This window comes from Cnephaeus nilssonii (assembly GCF_951640355.1).
Source record: "Cnephaeus nilssonii genome assembly, chromosome: 3".
Classification (NCBI taxonomy): Eukaryota; Metazoa; Chordata; class Mammalia; order Chiroptera; family Vespertilionidae; genus Cnephaeus; species Cnephaeus nilssonii.
This window is the reverse complement of record NC_137074.1, coordinates 50,133,793-50,147,661: the sequence shown is the minus strand read 5'-3', so window position 1 is coordinate 50,147,661 and position 13,869 is coordinate 50,133,793. Positions and strand designations below refer to the sequence as shown.

General features: G+C 36.4%; 1 protein-coding gene across 3 annotated transcripts in view; it reads left to right on the top strand.

Moving 5' to 3' along the window:
• ATP13A4 (ATPase 13A4) overlaps positions 1-13,869 on the top strand; it is a 136,998-nt gene that overhangs the window by 57,236 nt on the left and 65,893 nt on the right. For all 3 annotated transcript variants that reach the window (XR_013813314.1, XM_079766493.1, XM_079766492.1), the window contains exons 4-8: positions 2,819-2,889; positions 2,982-3,062; positions 5,838-5,907; positions 7,576-7,710; positions 11,400-11,469. Coding sequence is in view for 2 of the 3 variants with exons in the window: in XM_079766493.1 (XP_079622619.1) it covers positions 2,819-2,889; positions 2,982-3,062; positions 5,838-5,907; positions 7,576-7,710; positions 11,400-11,469 (427 nt within the window). In the remaining variant the exon portion in view is untranslated. The remainder of the gene's footprint in view (positions 1-2,818; positions 2,890-2,981; positions 3,063-5,837; positions 5,908-7,575; positions 7,711-11,399; positions 11,470-13,869) is intronic.

Sequence of the window (13,869 nt, the reverse complement as noted above, 5' to 3'; positions counted from 1 at the left end):
CCTTCCTTTATATAATTCCTGGAAGTTATGGGATTTTCAGACCTTCTTCTGAGACTAGCTTGATTAGATTATTTGAGAAACTGGACTTTGGAGCCATCTGGGCTTGAGTTAGAATTCTAGCTTTGCTTCTTAATAGCTTCAATCTGGAAAAGTTACTTAATCAAAATGAACTTTGGAGGTGAAGTGACGATTAAAATAATATCTGTCCTACCACAGGGTGATGAAAAAGACTAAAGAGGAGGTGTAAAAAGCTCCCAAGTACTCATAAACAGTAGCTATGATTATAGTCCAGCTCCATTAGCAAAATTGCAAGGAATATGGGAAAGGAAAAGATGTTAGGCAAGAAATTTGAGTTTCGCACAAACCGGTTTGGCTCAGTGGATAGAGCGTCGGCCTGTGGACTGAAAGGTCCCAGGTTCGATTCCGGTCAAGGGCATGTACATTGGTTGCGGGCACATCCCCAGTAGGGGGTGTGCAGGAGGCAGCTGATCGATGTTTCTCTCTCATCGATGTTTCTAGCTCTCTATCCCTCTCCCTTCCTCTCTGTAAAAAATCAATAAAATATATTAAAAAAAAAAAAAAGAAATTTGAGTTTCAAAGATGGGCCATGACAGCCATCATACCCTGTGCTGGTTACTTTCAAATACTCTTCCTCACTCTAACTCGCAACTTGTGAAGGAGAAAGAATCATTTTCAGTAGCAATTAATTCCAATCTTATGCTCAAAATCAATTGGAAAATAGGTTTTATTTTTAAAAGGTATTATACAACCAACCTCATTGAAATACACCCATTCTGTAAAAACAAAAAGTATATCATTTAACATTCTTACTTGGTAACTACAAGTGTGTGTGTGTGTGTGTGTGTGTGTGTGTGTGTGTGTAATGCAGATGTGCATGCACTGTGTACCTTCACATGTATTTATTGAACAGAGTTCAGAGATTCATTTGAGGTAGCCCAGGTCTTGGAGCTGAGGAATTTAAACACTATGTCTAGTTGACATTTGCTATAAAAAACATTTTATTTTATTTAATAAAAAACGTATTGAACACTTACTATGTACCAGCTATATACTTTTCCTAGTTTTAGTATTTATCTAATTGTTATATTGGCTACAATATTTGTATGTATAGAACATGTTCAAAGGAGTTGCAGTAAAACTCAGTAATGATTTGACCTCGATTTATTCACCAAAAAACGGAGGTGTAGAGACATTTAGTTGAATTTCTCAAGGACACAATTATTAAAGTAGCTATAAAACAAAGTCTTGAACACTGTTTCAGAACTTTGGCTGCACATTAGAATTACCTGAGGAAACTGAAAAATATTTATGCCCAGACTGCACCCCAGATAAACGAAATCAGAATCTCTTATTGGTGGGACCCTATATCACTACTTTTTCAATGCTCTCCAGTGGATTCTAATGGTCAAAATGAGGTTATAACCATTGCTCCATAGCAATATGACAGAATCACTGCTTTTCTTTGTGCTTAATTAGGTCACCAGTTAATGGAAATTCAGATTCATATACAAAGTTGCTTAAAGAAATCAGAAACAAAAAGGCAAAATTGTCATAAGCATTAGCCTTTCCTTTCTTTCCAACCCTACTCTCAGATCCTCACTTCCTGGAGCACTTTTTCTTGCAATAACCTCATCACCCTCTTCTAGTACCTGCTGCCAGTCTAATCCTCTTTAGTGCCCGCCCCCCTTTTTTTTAGTTTACTCTGCAAGTTCATTGACTCTAAGATAAAGTCCTAAATACCTCATCTATCATTTAAGGCAGTACAATCTGATCTTTGTTTAACTCTTTCTTTCTTTCTTTCTTTCTTTCTTTCTTTCTTTCTTTCTTTCTTTCTTTCTTTCTTCTTTCTTTTTTTCTTTCTTTCCTTTCTCTCTCTCTCTCTCTCTCTCTCTCTCTCTCTCTCTCTCTCTCTCTCTCTCTCTCTCTCTCTCCCTCTCTCTCCTTTTTCTTTCTGTTAATCCTCACCGGAGAATAGTTTCCCATTGAGTTTTAGGAAGAGTGGAAAAGAAAGGGAAAGACAAAGAGAAACATCAGTGTGAGAGAAACACATTGATTGGTTGCCTCCTGCACAAGCCCTGGGAGGAGCCTGCAACCAAGGCACATGCCCTTGACCGGAATCAAACCCTGGGCCCTTTTGGTCTGCAGGCCAACACTCTATCCACTGAACCAAACTGGCTAGGGCTGAGTTTTATTTATCTTTCCACCCTCCTCCACCATTTCTTTAACAGACACACTGACTTGACCCTCCTCCACAACTAACTTATGCAAAATGTCTTTGAAATGCTCTCTTGCCATCTCATCTGAGCAAAATTCTTCCAGTCTTCCAAGGCTGAAGCTCAGATGTCATTTTCTCCACGATGCCTCTGTCATTTTCTCCATAATGCCTCATCTACCTTCTCCATATTTCTATGGTATTTCAATACTATATTTTTTACTTTATTTTATTTTTGTTCCTTTGACTTACTCATATTTGATGGTATGCTATAGTTTTCTTTGCTTTGTAATATATTTTATTTCCTTTTGAGGTTATAAGGTAGTGGAATTCAGAGACTGAGTTTTATTCAGATATTTATCCATATAATAGGCCCAAGATTCCAGTTAATTGAATGATGACTTCTAATGAAGAATGCCATTTGTGTAGTCAGAAAGGATAGGACAAGTTAGGAAAAGATAAACCCTTAAATACCCATAGTAGGGCTCTATCTTTGCTTTTTCCACAAATGCTTCTTTAGCCATTAAACATTGTATTTATGCTGATCCTCAAACAAGAGACTTTCTTAGTATTTTTCTTTTGTAGGTGAGATACATAAAAGTGCAGAAAATAAGATATGTTTGGAACAACTTGGAAGGACAGTTCCAGAAAATTGGGTAAGTTGTTTCAACAATTGCAAACAAAAAAGAAAAATATTATCTCAAAAATATTATTGCTAAATATGTCTTTCTCATTATTATTATTTTAGCTCTTTGGAAGACTGGCTCAGTTCTGCCAAGATACATCTAAAATTTGGATCAGGTCTAACAAGAGAAGAACAAGAGATTAGGTACCAAGCATATTGTTATCTATACCTATTCAAAAGGATTCCTACCAGTTAGTCAAATAGATAAGTTAATAATCATCTTAACTGATCAATATCAGAAAACATTATAATGCTCTACTTAGTTGTATTGAGCTAAATGCTTTTACATATATTATCTCACTTTATCAGAGTAGCTTTGTGAGGCAGGTAGAACAGACACCTTATTCATCCCAAAATAACATGAGAAATCTGAGGCTAAGAGAGGTATAATGATCTGCACAAGATCACACAGATGTGGAATGATAAAGAACTGAGTCTCACACTTCTGACTGTAGGTTTGGTGCTCTTTCTTTTCTACCCAAGTCTTCTAAGGTTATTATAATAATACTAGGGGCCCGGTGCATGATATTCGTGCATTGGAGGTTCGGGGGTCCCTCAGCACAACCTGCCCCCTCTCACATACTGGGAGCCCTCAGGGGATGTCCTACTGACGGCTTAGGCCCGCGCCCCACAGGGAGCGGGCCTAAGCCGCAGTCTGGCCTCCCTTTGTGGGAGGCAACTGGGCTGATCAGGGGAAGGCACCAGCCCCATCACCCTACTGCTGCAGCCACTGTCAGTCACCACAGCCACCAAGGTGTTTTCATCAACACGGACTCCAGTCCCTTCACCAAGAAAAAATGAAAACTTTCTTTAGGCATTTTCAAGATGTGTCTTTCATAGGATATGCATTTCTTTCTTTATTTTTTATCCTCACCTGAGGATATGTTTCCATTGACTTTTAGAGAATGTGGAAGAGAAAGGGAAAGACAGAGAGAAACATCAAAGTGAGAGGAACACTTTGATTGGTTGCCTCCTGCATGAGCCCTGATCTGGGCCCCGGCCAGGGAGGAACCTGCAACCTAGGTACATGCCCTTGATCAGAATTGAACCCAGACCCTGCTGTCTGCAGGCCGAGGCATTATCCACTGAGCCAAACTGGCTAGGGCAGGATATATGACATTTCTTAGCCTTCTAGCAGTGGACCTTCATTTTTTTCTCCAGAAGTGTGGTGGAAAAACCCTAGATCACCTTTTTGGATTCTTATTACCCAAGTTACTAAGAATATTACCAGTGGCATACAGGAAGCTTAGCTAATGTGCATTCAGAAAAGGCGTTTCCTCTATAGTTCACACCAATCGAGGGCTGGGCCCTGCCCAGGCCTAAAGCCTCTAGCCGAAGCTTTAGGTCTGGGCAGGACCTTCCAGCTCCCTAGAATCACCGGCTCAGCCCCTGCCCAGGCCTGCCCAGACCGAGAGCCTCTTGGGCAGGAGCGGACCCCCAGCTCCCTGCGATCAATCGCAGGGGGTCCGCTCCTGCCCAGGCCGAAAGCAGACCCCCAGCTCCCTGGGATCGATTGCAGGGGGTCTGTTCCAGTACCAGGCCAAAAGCCTCCGGCAGAGGCTTTCGGCCTGGTGCCGGAGTGGTCCCCAGCTCCCTGGGATCTGGCCAGGGGGTCCGCTCAGGGCGCCTATGTATACAAAATAACTGCCATTCTGGTTGGGTTAATTTGCATACTCGCCCTGATTGGCTGGTGGGTGTGGCTTGGACGTAGCGAAGGTGTGATCAATTTGCATATTACTCTTTTATTAGGTAGGAAAGTTGAGCCAGTTTTGACTGCAATCAGAAAATATATATTATCCTATGATAACATACTTAAGTAAAAATTGTGGAGCAGCAGAAGAATACCATGCAAGACCTACAGTTCCACAATTCCAAATCAGTTACTAGGCAAAGAAGAAGTTTTAGGAAAGGCATTGGATTGACTATCAAGAGCCTGTCACTAATTCACTGTGTGGCTTTGAGCAAATAGTTTCTCCGCTCTGGGCTTTAGTTTCCTAATGGTTAAAAGGGGGAGGAGAACTCTATAAAGGCCTTGCTGGTCCTAAGTTCCTATGATTCTCACATTCCCCTGCACCCCATCTCCTGTATCTTGAATAGACCTAGAATGTTGAAGTATCAGCATCACCAGGAGGCTTGTTAGAAATGCAGAATCTTAGATCACATCTCAACCCTATTGAATCAGAATCTTCATATTAACAAGATCACAAAGTTATTCATATGAACATTAAAGTATGAGAAGCACTGCTCTAATATATTCGAGCAAGCCATTGGATATGAACATTTATGTAGAAGGAAAGAGTGGAAAAGAAAGAGAAAGACTAACCACAGAGAAAGTGGTTAGTATTCTCAACTGCAAAAAACTCATAAAGGTCATTGCTGTGATAATCAAAGAAACACATCTCTGGGTTTTCAATTAAAGAGCTATATAACTCTGTGTAGAGATATTTTTGAGAGCACAACACATTTTCATTCACATTGAAACAAAATTGAAACAGCTTCCTAAAACTGATTGGGAGTAGAAAGGTAGGTACAGTATTCCTTATCAGTAGAAGTACTCTCTCCTATTGACTCCTTCTTCCCATTTCTATGGAGCCAGAGTTGGGGAGCATGCCAATCTCAAAACACTTGAATGAGACAATTGCTAATATTAAATACCAAAATTACCCCGAGGGAAATACTTAGACTTCAGATAGAATCTAGTTTAATAGTTGCAATATGATTGTATTTATTGTTTTGGTACCTGGGTATCTCTCCCCCTCCCCAGTTATTTTGAGAAGGATTAGGGGTATGTCATGAGGAAGGCTTACATTAATCCCACAAGTGAGAAAGTGAATATGAACTAGATATTTTTTGAATGGGCAAGAAATGAGTTTCATTTTTATTATTAGTTACTGAGTGATCTGTGATCTCTCCCAATAGGAGGTTAATATGTGGGCCTAATACTATTGATGTTGAAATCACACCGATTTGGAAACTGCTCATCAAAGAGGTAATATTACTTTTTTTGATGCTGGATAGAAAATAAAGGAGTTTGGTTCCAGTCAAACAATCAAGAATTCTACTTGTTAATAGGTAACTGTAATTTGGGATATTTTAAAAGAATGACAAGCACATTTCCTTTATATCTCTTTTTTCCTCTTTTTCTTGAAGTCCACCTTTTGCACACAGTGCCTGACACAGTATAAGATACGATGTTCATGTGTCTACTTACCCCCTACTGACTCAGGGGTCCTCAAACTTTTTAAACAGGGGGCCAGTTCACTGTCCCTCAGACCGTTGGAGGGCCAGACTATAGTTAAAAAAAAACTATGAACAAATTCCTATGCACACTGCACATATCTTAATTTGAAGTAAAAAAACAAAACGGCAAAAACACCTGCATGTGGCCCGCGGGCCGTAGTTTGAGGATGCCTGGACTAGATGAACACAAATTCCTTTTCTTTTTTTACTCCTTTGTTTCTTAGTCTGCCTCAACTTTGTGAAACTAAAATAATCATAAAAATTGAAAACCTATTATTTTCTTATGGGGAACATATACAATTTCTTTAGCATCCAAAATTGTAGAAAGAAAAATATCTGTTCAGCCTTCTTAGTTCTATTGATCTCAAAGTGTGTGTGGGAGGAAAAGAATGATTTGGCCATCATTTACTGAGTGAACTTTTCCTCTTTGGCTCTATCACTGGGTTTATTTTTCACTTTATAGTGATTATTATGAAACTATAACCATATAGCTATACTCTGGGTTTTTCCCTGCAGTTCACCTACACTCCTCATTGTCTTAAAATAAAGCTAATAAACTCAAGGTACCTTCTCAATATTTCTAGCAAGCTTTCTGGTACGAAAAAAAGCAACAGAATCTGGTAGGCAAAGTTCCCGTGTGCTTCGTCCCTAACCAGAGGCAAGATTACCACTCCTGTGTTAGACAGACGGGAATTTGAGTAAGGGCACAGGATATTTTCAACTGAAGCAGGATTACAACCAGTAGGAATTAGCCTCTACTTTTCCCCAGTGTTCTAGATGCTCAGTAACAGCTTACTACTCTCAGCTTGGCTCTTATGAGGAAATATCACCTTCAACTCATCCATTAATGTAAAGGTACCTTAATGCTTCAATTATGGCAGATATTGTGTCATAGAAACCAATAGACTAGGAAGCATTCTAACTTTGTAAACCTAATCTAATACTTCATCTTTCTGAAGGCCAGTAAACTGGACATGATAATACCTATTCCTTACACAATTGTTGTAATGGTAAAAACAAGGATATGTGAGGCACTATTTTGTAAATTATAAGGGTAGTAGTGATTAAAAGTAGACACTCTGAGGCCAGATTGCCTGGGTTCCAGTCTTGGTCCAGGAAAGTCACAGCTATGTGAGCTTGAGCAAGTTTCTCAAGAGCTAAGGTTCAGTCTCTTCATTTTTACAATGGAGATAAGTAATGACATCTGTTTAATAATGTAATTATGGGAACTAAATAAGTAAATTCAGGTGAAGTTGCTTAGTGCAGTGTTTGGCACATGGCAATTGCTGAAGAAATATAATAAGAGTATTGTGTGGGTGATTTATGTAATAGAGATGATTATGAAAATGAATGTCAGCGAATAAGAAAGTGTAAAGCCTAAACATCTTTCTATCTTCCTGTTTTTGTATGCCAACAGGTTTTAAATCCATTTTACATATTTCAACTCTTCAGTGTTTGTTTGTGGTTTAGTGAAGACTATAAGGAATATGCTTTTGCCATCATAATTATGTCCACCATTTCCATAGCTTTGACAGTATATGATCTCAGAGAGGTAAGTTTTCCCACAAATCTTATGGTTTCAGAAAGAGAGCAATAACAACTTTATTGAAATTATGTTAGGAAGGACAGTCAGGACATAGTTATTGTCCACTCCATAATAAAAGAGACCACATTTTTAATATCTAACACAATAGCTGATGTTCAACTACTTTTAGTCCTTTTTATTCTCTCATATCCCAATTCCTAAACTTTCAAGTTATATTTGCTCTCTCTGTGGCTTATTCATGGTGATTAGGCAGAAGATAATGCACATACTTATGAATTGTGAATAAATGAAAAAATATATCTAGAGAATACTGATGGATGTTGAAGATGATGGAAGAGGGTGGAAGATGGAGGAGTCTCTGTATAATATTAACTTCTTTGCTTTTTATGTTTGGTTGGTACTTACTCTCCAAGTCCAAATCCATATTATCATGGATTTCTTTATGTCTACACCAGGGCATGTAGGTGCTGTTGGAAAAAAAAAAACCCACATAGGACAGATTAGTTGATTTCACTGTAAATCATGAATGCCCATCTCATCTGGGCAAGCTTTCCATATGTCTCTGGTCCCATTCTTTGAAATTAAGCTTTCAAATAAAATCTTCCTTTAAGTTTCTGAAATGCCTAGCTGCCCATATTCCACTTTTCCTCTGATTCAGCAGATAACCTTATCACATTTTTCTTAAAGATAGAAGCCATAAAACAGGAATTTGCTCAACTCTCCACTTTCCAATTGTCAAATGACCCCTCCATCCCGCCTTGATCTCTCATTATAGAGAAAGTGCCCTCTGCCTGCCTTGAGAGAGCATCCTCTCTAGCCTGCTCAGAGTGTTTATTCAGTCTACGTACGGATGATCCCTTCTTGTTCCCTCTCCCCAAGAGCCTTCTCATCAGCACTTAAACATGGTCAAGCTTCTCCAAACTTAAAAAAACTTAAATAAATGAAACAATCACTTATCTTGACCATTCTTTTACCTTCAGCTATTAGTCTACCTCTCTACTCCCCTTTCCAGGAAAACTTCTTGAGTTCTTCATGCACACTGTCATTATTTACTCATCTCCTCATGTTTTGCCTATACTGACCTAGATTCCTCTCTCATGACTCTATTTAAACAACTCTTTTTAAGGTCACCACTATGATCTTAAGGCCTGGAGATAGTTTTAATTTTTTAAAAAAGTCATTTTTTGGCTATTTTTTTCTTAATAGAAGGAGTAATATATATGGACATAATAAAAAATTTCAAACAGTATAAATGAAAAGTAAAATATTTCTCCCACTGGAATTCTCCCAGTGTCCATGTTCCCTTTCAAGAGGCATCTACTGGAACCAGATGTCCCATATACTTTCAGCAATATTATACACATATGCATTAATTTGTTTTATACAAATGAAAGTACATTATATGTATACTTTCATTCACTTGCTTTCATATTTTTACTGAATAAATCTTGAATATCTTTTTCTATTTGCACAAATATGTTTTCTCTAGTTGTACCATAATTTTTAAACCAGGTTTATATTGATAGATATTAGGTTGTTTCTAGTCTTTTACTATTAAAACAATGCCACAATGATGATTCTTGCACATAAATCTTTTCACACACCCACATACATGTATGTTTATAAGTATATATAAATTATAAGTATATAATTTATATCACATATAAATACATATGTTACAACAGATATATGTATAATTATCTATATCTATATTGATATGAAGATATAAAACTTATGTAATTGAAATTACTTAATCATGAGCTAGCTATAGTATTTTAATAAATATTGGTCAAATGCCCCTTACGCAAGTAACAACAGTTTACACTCCTCCCAACAGTAGATGAATGTTTTCCTTATCTTTGCCAATATAAACAAAAATAGAATCCAATAAATTTAATAGTATGTTTTCCACTGAGTGGAGCACTTGTTCATGTTTTAAGCTGTTTGTGTTTCTTTTACTATGAACTGTATTCTTGTGCTCCATTAATTTTGGGTGGCTTATTGGTCTTTTGCTTGCTGATTTTATGGTCTCCTTCCCACAGTGGATCCTTTTATTTCCAGTACAGATTTCACTAAGCCTCTCAGTTGCATTTGACATAGTTAATGGCTCCAGTGCTTCTTTACCAAGTACTCTTTTCCTTTGGCTTCATTGATAACCCACTCTCCATGCTCTCTAGTTGCTCCTTTCCAGTCTCATTTATAGTTTATCCTCCCCTGCCTGACTTTTTAAAATAACGGGTGTCTAAAAATAAGAACAATATGAAAATATATACAACACATACATCATCTTGTATACCATGTGTGTTCCAGTTTTCTTTCCCCCTCCACTTGTTCAATCACTCTTATTAGTTTCTTGTGCATTCTTCCAAAAATGTTTTAGGCAATTTGAGAAAATATAAATATATATATTTTGTTTTTCTTTCTTTCTTATGCAAAGGTAGCATAATTATATTATTTTCTACATAGCTTTATTATTATTAATAATATGTCTTGAGGGTGTTTTTACATGAGTACACAGAGATTTTTCATTATTTTTATAGCTGCATATATCAATGGTTTCTAAAGGCATATGCTAATGACTTTTAATTTTATATATATCTCAAGTCCAAATACCTCTTTTGAGTTCCAAACTCAGATACCACAACCTATTTCACTCAATATCACTTCTTCAAGAAAGATTTCTGCCACTTCCATTGGCTATATATGCTCCAAAAGCACCTTATGTTTTTCCCCTCTTACTACTGATTGCAATGATATATTAATATATATGATTATTTAATTAAATGTATTTCTCCCATTAGGTTGTAAATTCTTTGATGATAAGAACCAAATTTTGTTGTTGTTGACCATTCATAATATCCCCAAACTGTTAGCATAGTTCTGGGGTGCATAAAGGTTGTTCAACAAATGTTGAGTGAATGTATGAATAAATAAAAGTGAGTTAATAGCAGAACACTCTGCTTTTGATCTTATCTATTCTATTAATCATTCTTAGGACATATTAATCACATTTGTAAATGATTTGAAGCTAGTAGATTTAGAGAGTGTCTTAAATGACAATATCAGAATAAAAACTCACACTAAATGATAAGTACCTTTAACCCTCCCACCCCCAGAACCAGATAAAAGGTCTTTCACACTAAGTTGCATAATACATGTAAAATAAAATGTAATTTTATTATATTTTTCTTGCTATCTTTTATTGATTCACTCTTAATATACCATATATTTAATATATTAGAACAATAAATACTACAAGCAAATAGTAGGAACAACCAAATTCCTTATCAAGTTATAGATTAAGAACTCTGATGTGGGATGTCCCAAAACTGAAATAATTCTTAGTTCTTAAAGATACTTAGCATAAATGTATATCTGAATGATCAAAGTTTTAGCTGTTATTTATCTACTTAAAAAAGTAAATAGGAACTTATGGATATCAAAAACTTTTGAATGGAAGAGCATGCTGGGAAATTCCTTTATACTAAAGAATATGCAGTTCTCATTGCTGCGTGAAGAGCACAGTTGAATGCTTTTATAATTGTGTAACAAGCTACTCAGTCTTGTTTTTAGCCAGTACTTCCAGTTGGCCACAAGATAGTGCTCCATCTTTAAGGAAGGTGAGCATTTCACTGAATAATACCTGGGACCTATCCTCAAATAAATAAACCTTTTCTATTTTCCCTCCTTTTCAGCAATCTGTAAAACTCTACCGTCTAGTTGAGGCACATAATCGCATTACAGTTCCTGTATGTGGGAGAAAAGGTAAATCCTACTATTTTAGATCTATGTGTTGTCCATATGGAATCAGAAAATGATTGAAATTTATATTTCTGATGGTTCCTACTACTCTTTTTTTTTTTTTTTTTATCTCTGTCATTTACCTAAGAGAGGGGAGACTGGAGATCTTTTTACCTTAAACAAACAACTTTTTTTTTGAGGTAAAACTGATATAGAATAAACTAAACATAAACTATTCAATTTTATAGTTTTGACATATGTACATACCCATGAAATTATCACCAAGATAACAATAATGACTATTTATTACCTGCTTAAGTTGCCTGTGCCTGTAATCTTCTCTCTCAACTTCTTTCTACCTAACCCTATGCTCAGGCAACCAGCTTTCAAGTTTAGAATTTATATAAATTATATCATACAGTATGCATTTTTTGTCTTTCAAAATATATTTTGGGTTAATTTTGGGGGGAATTAAAGTTTATAGATATTTTGAAATTCATCCATTTTGATAAGTATATCAATAGTTCATTTCTTTTCATTCCTGAGTAGAATCCCACTATATGAATTTGTTTATCCATTCACCTGTTGATGGAAATTTGGGTTGTTTCCAGTTTGGGGCTATTACAAATAATGCTACAATGAACATTTGGGTTCAAATCTTTGTATGGACATACACTTTCATTTTTTATGGGAAAATACCTCACTGTAGAATGGCTGGATTGTGTGGTAGAAAATGTTTAACTTTCAAAGAAAATGCCAAACTGTTTTCCAAAGTGGCTGTGCTATTTTATATGCCCACCAGCAATGATTGAGAATTCCAGTTGCTCCACATTTTTTTCCACAACACATCGTCTGTGCTCTGTATTGTGTGTTCACCACTTAAGTCAAGTCTCCTTTTATCACCATTTATCCCCACTATACACTCCTCCACCTCCTCCGCCTCTCATAATCACCCTATTGTTGTCAGTGTCCATGAGTTTTTTTATTTTTACTCAAACCCTCCACCCCACCTACCCAGCTCCTCCCCAACCCTCCCACCCCAATGGCTGTCAGCCTGTTCTCTATCTCTGAGTCTGACTTATTTTGCTTGTTAGTTCATTTTTTTCCATTAGATTCACATTTGCCAACACTTGATATATCAGTCTTTTTAACATTAGCCATTTTTACAATTATGAGTTATATCTCATTGTTGGTCTACTTTGCATTTTCCCAATGACTAATGGCATTGAACATCTTTTCAGGTGCTTATTTGTTACTTCTAGATCTTTTACTTTTGTTAAAGTTAAGTTTATTAATTTTTTCTTTTGTGGACCATGTTTTCTGTGTCATAGCTAAGACGTCTTTATGTAATCCAAAGATTTCCTATGTTGCCTTCTAGAAGTTTTATAGTTTTAGGTTTTATATTTAGGTATATATTATATTTTGAGTGTTTGTAATTGAAGTTCATTTTTTACAAACAGATATCCAAATGTTCCAATACCATTTGTTGTAAAGACTATTCTTTCGCAAATGAATTGTCTTTTCAGCTTTGTGAAAAATCAGTTGGTTATACATAGGTGGATTTATTCATGGTTTCATTCTATTCTACTGATCTATTTGTCTGCCTTTATACCAATTCCACACAGTGTGGCTTTATAATAAGTCTTGATATAGAATAATGTTAGTCCTCCAGTTTTGTTATTCTTTTTCAGAGTTGTTTTTTGGCAATATTGGGCCCTTTACATTTCCATATGACTTTTATTTTATTTTATTTTATTTTGTATTTTAATAAATCTTTATTGTTCAGATTACAATTGTTCCTCTTTTTTCCCCCATAGCTCCCCTCCACCCAGTTCCCACGCCACCCTCTGCCCTTACCCCCCACACTGTCCTCATCCATAGGTGTACGATTTTTGTCCAGTCTCTTCCTGCACCCCCACATCTCTTTCCCCTCCCCCCTGAGAATTGTCAGTCCACTCCCTTTCTATGCCCCTGATTCTATTATATTCACCAGTTTATTCTGTTCATCAGATTTTTTATTCACTTGATTTTTAGATTCACTTGTTAATAGATATGTATTTGTTGTTCATAATTTTTATCTTTACCTTTTTCTTCTTCCTCCTCTTCTTAAAGAATACCTTTCAGCATTTCATATAATACTGGTTTGGTGGTGATGAACTCCTTTAGCTTTTTCTTATCTGTGAAGCTCTTTGTTTGAATGATAAATGTCAATTCTGAATGATAGCTTTGCTGGATAGAGTAATCTTGGTTGTAGGTTCTTGCTATTCATCACTTTGAATATTTCTTGCCACTCCCTTCTGGCCTGCATAGTTTCTGTTGAGAAATCAGCTGACAATCGTATGGGTGCTCCCTTGTAGGTAACTAACTGTTTTTCTCTTGCTACTCTTAATATTCTCTCTGTCTTTAGCTCTTGACATTTTAATT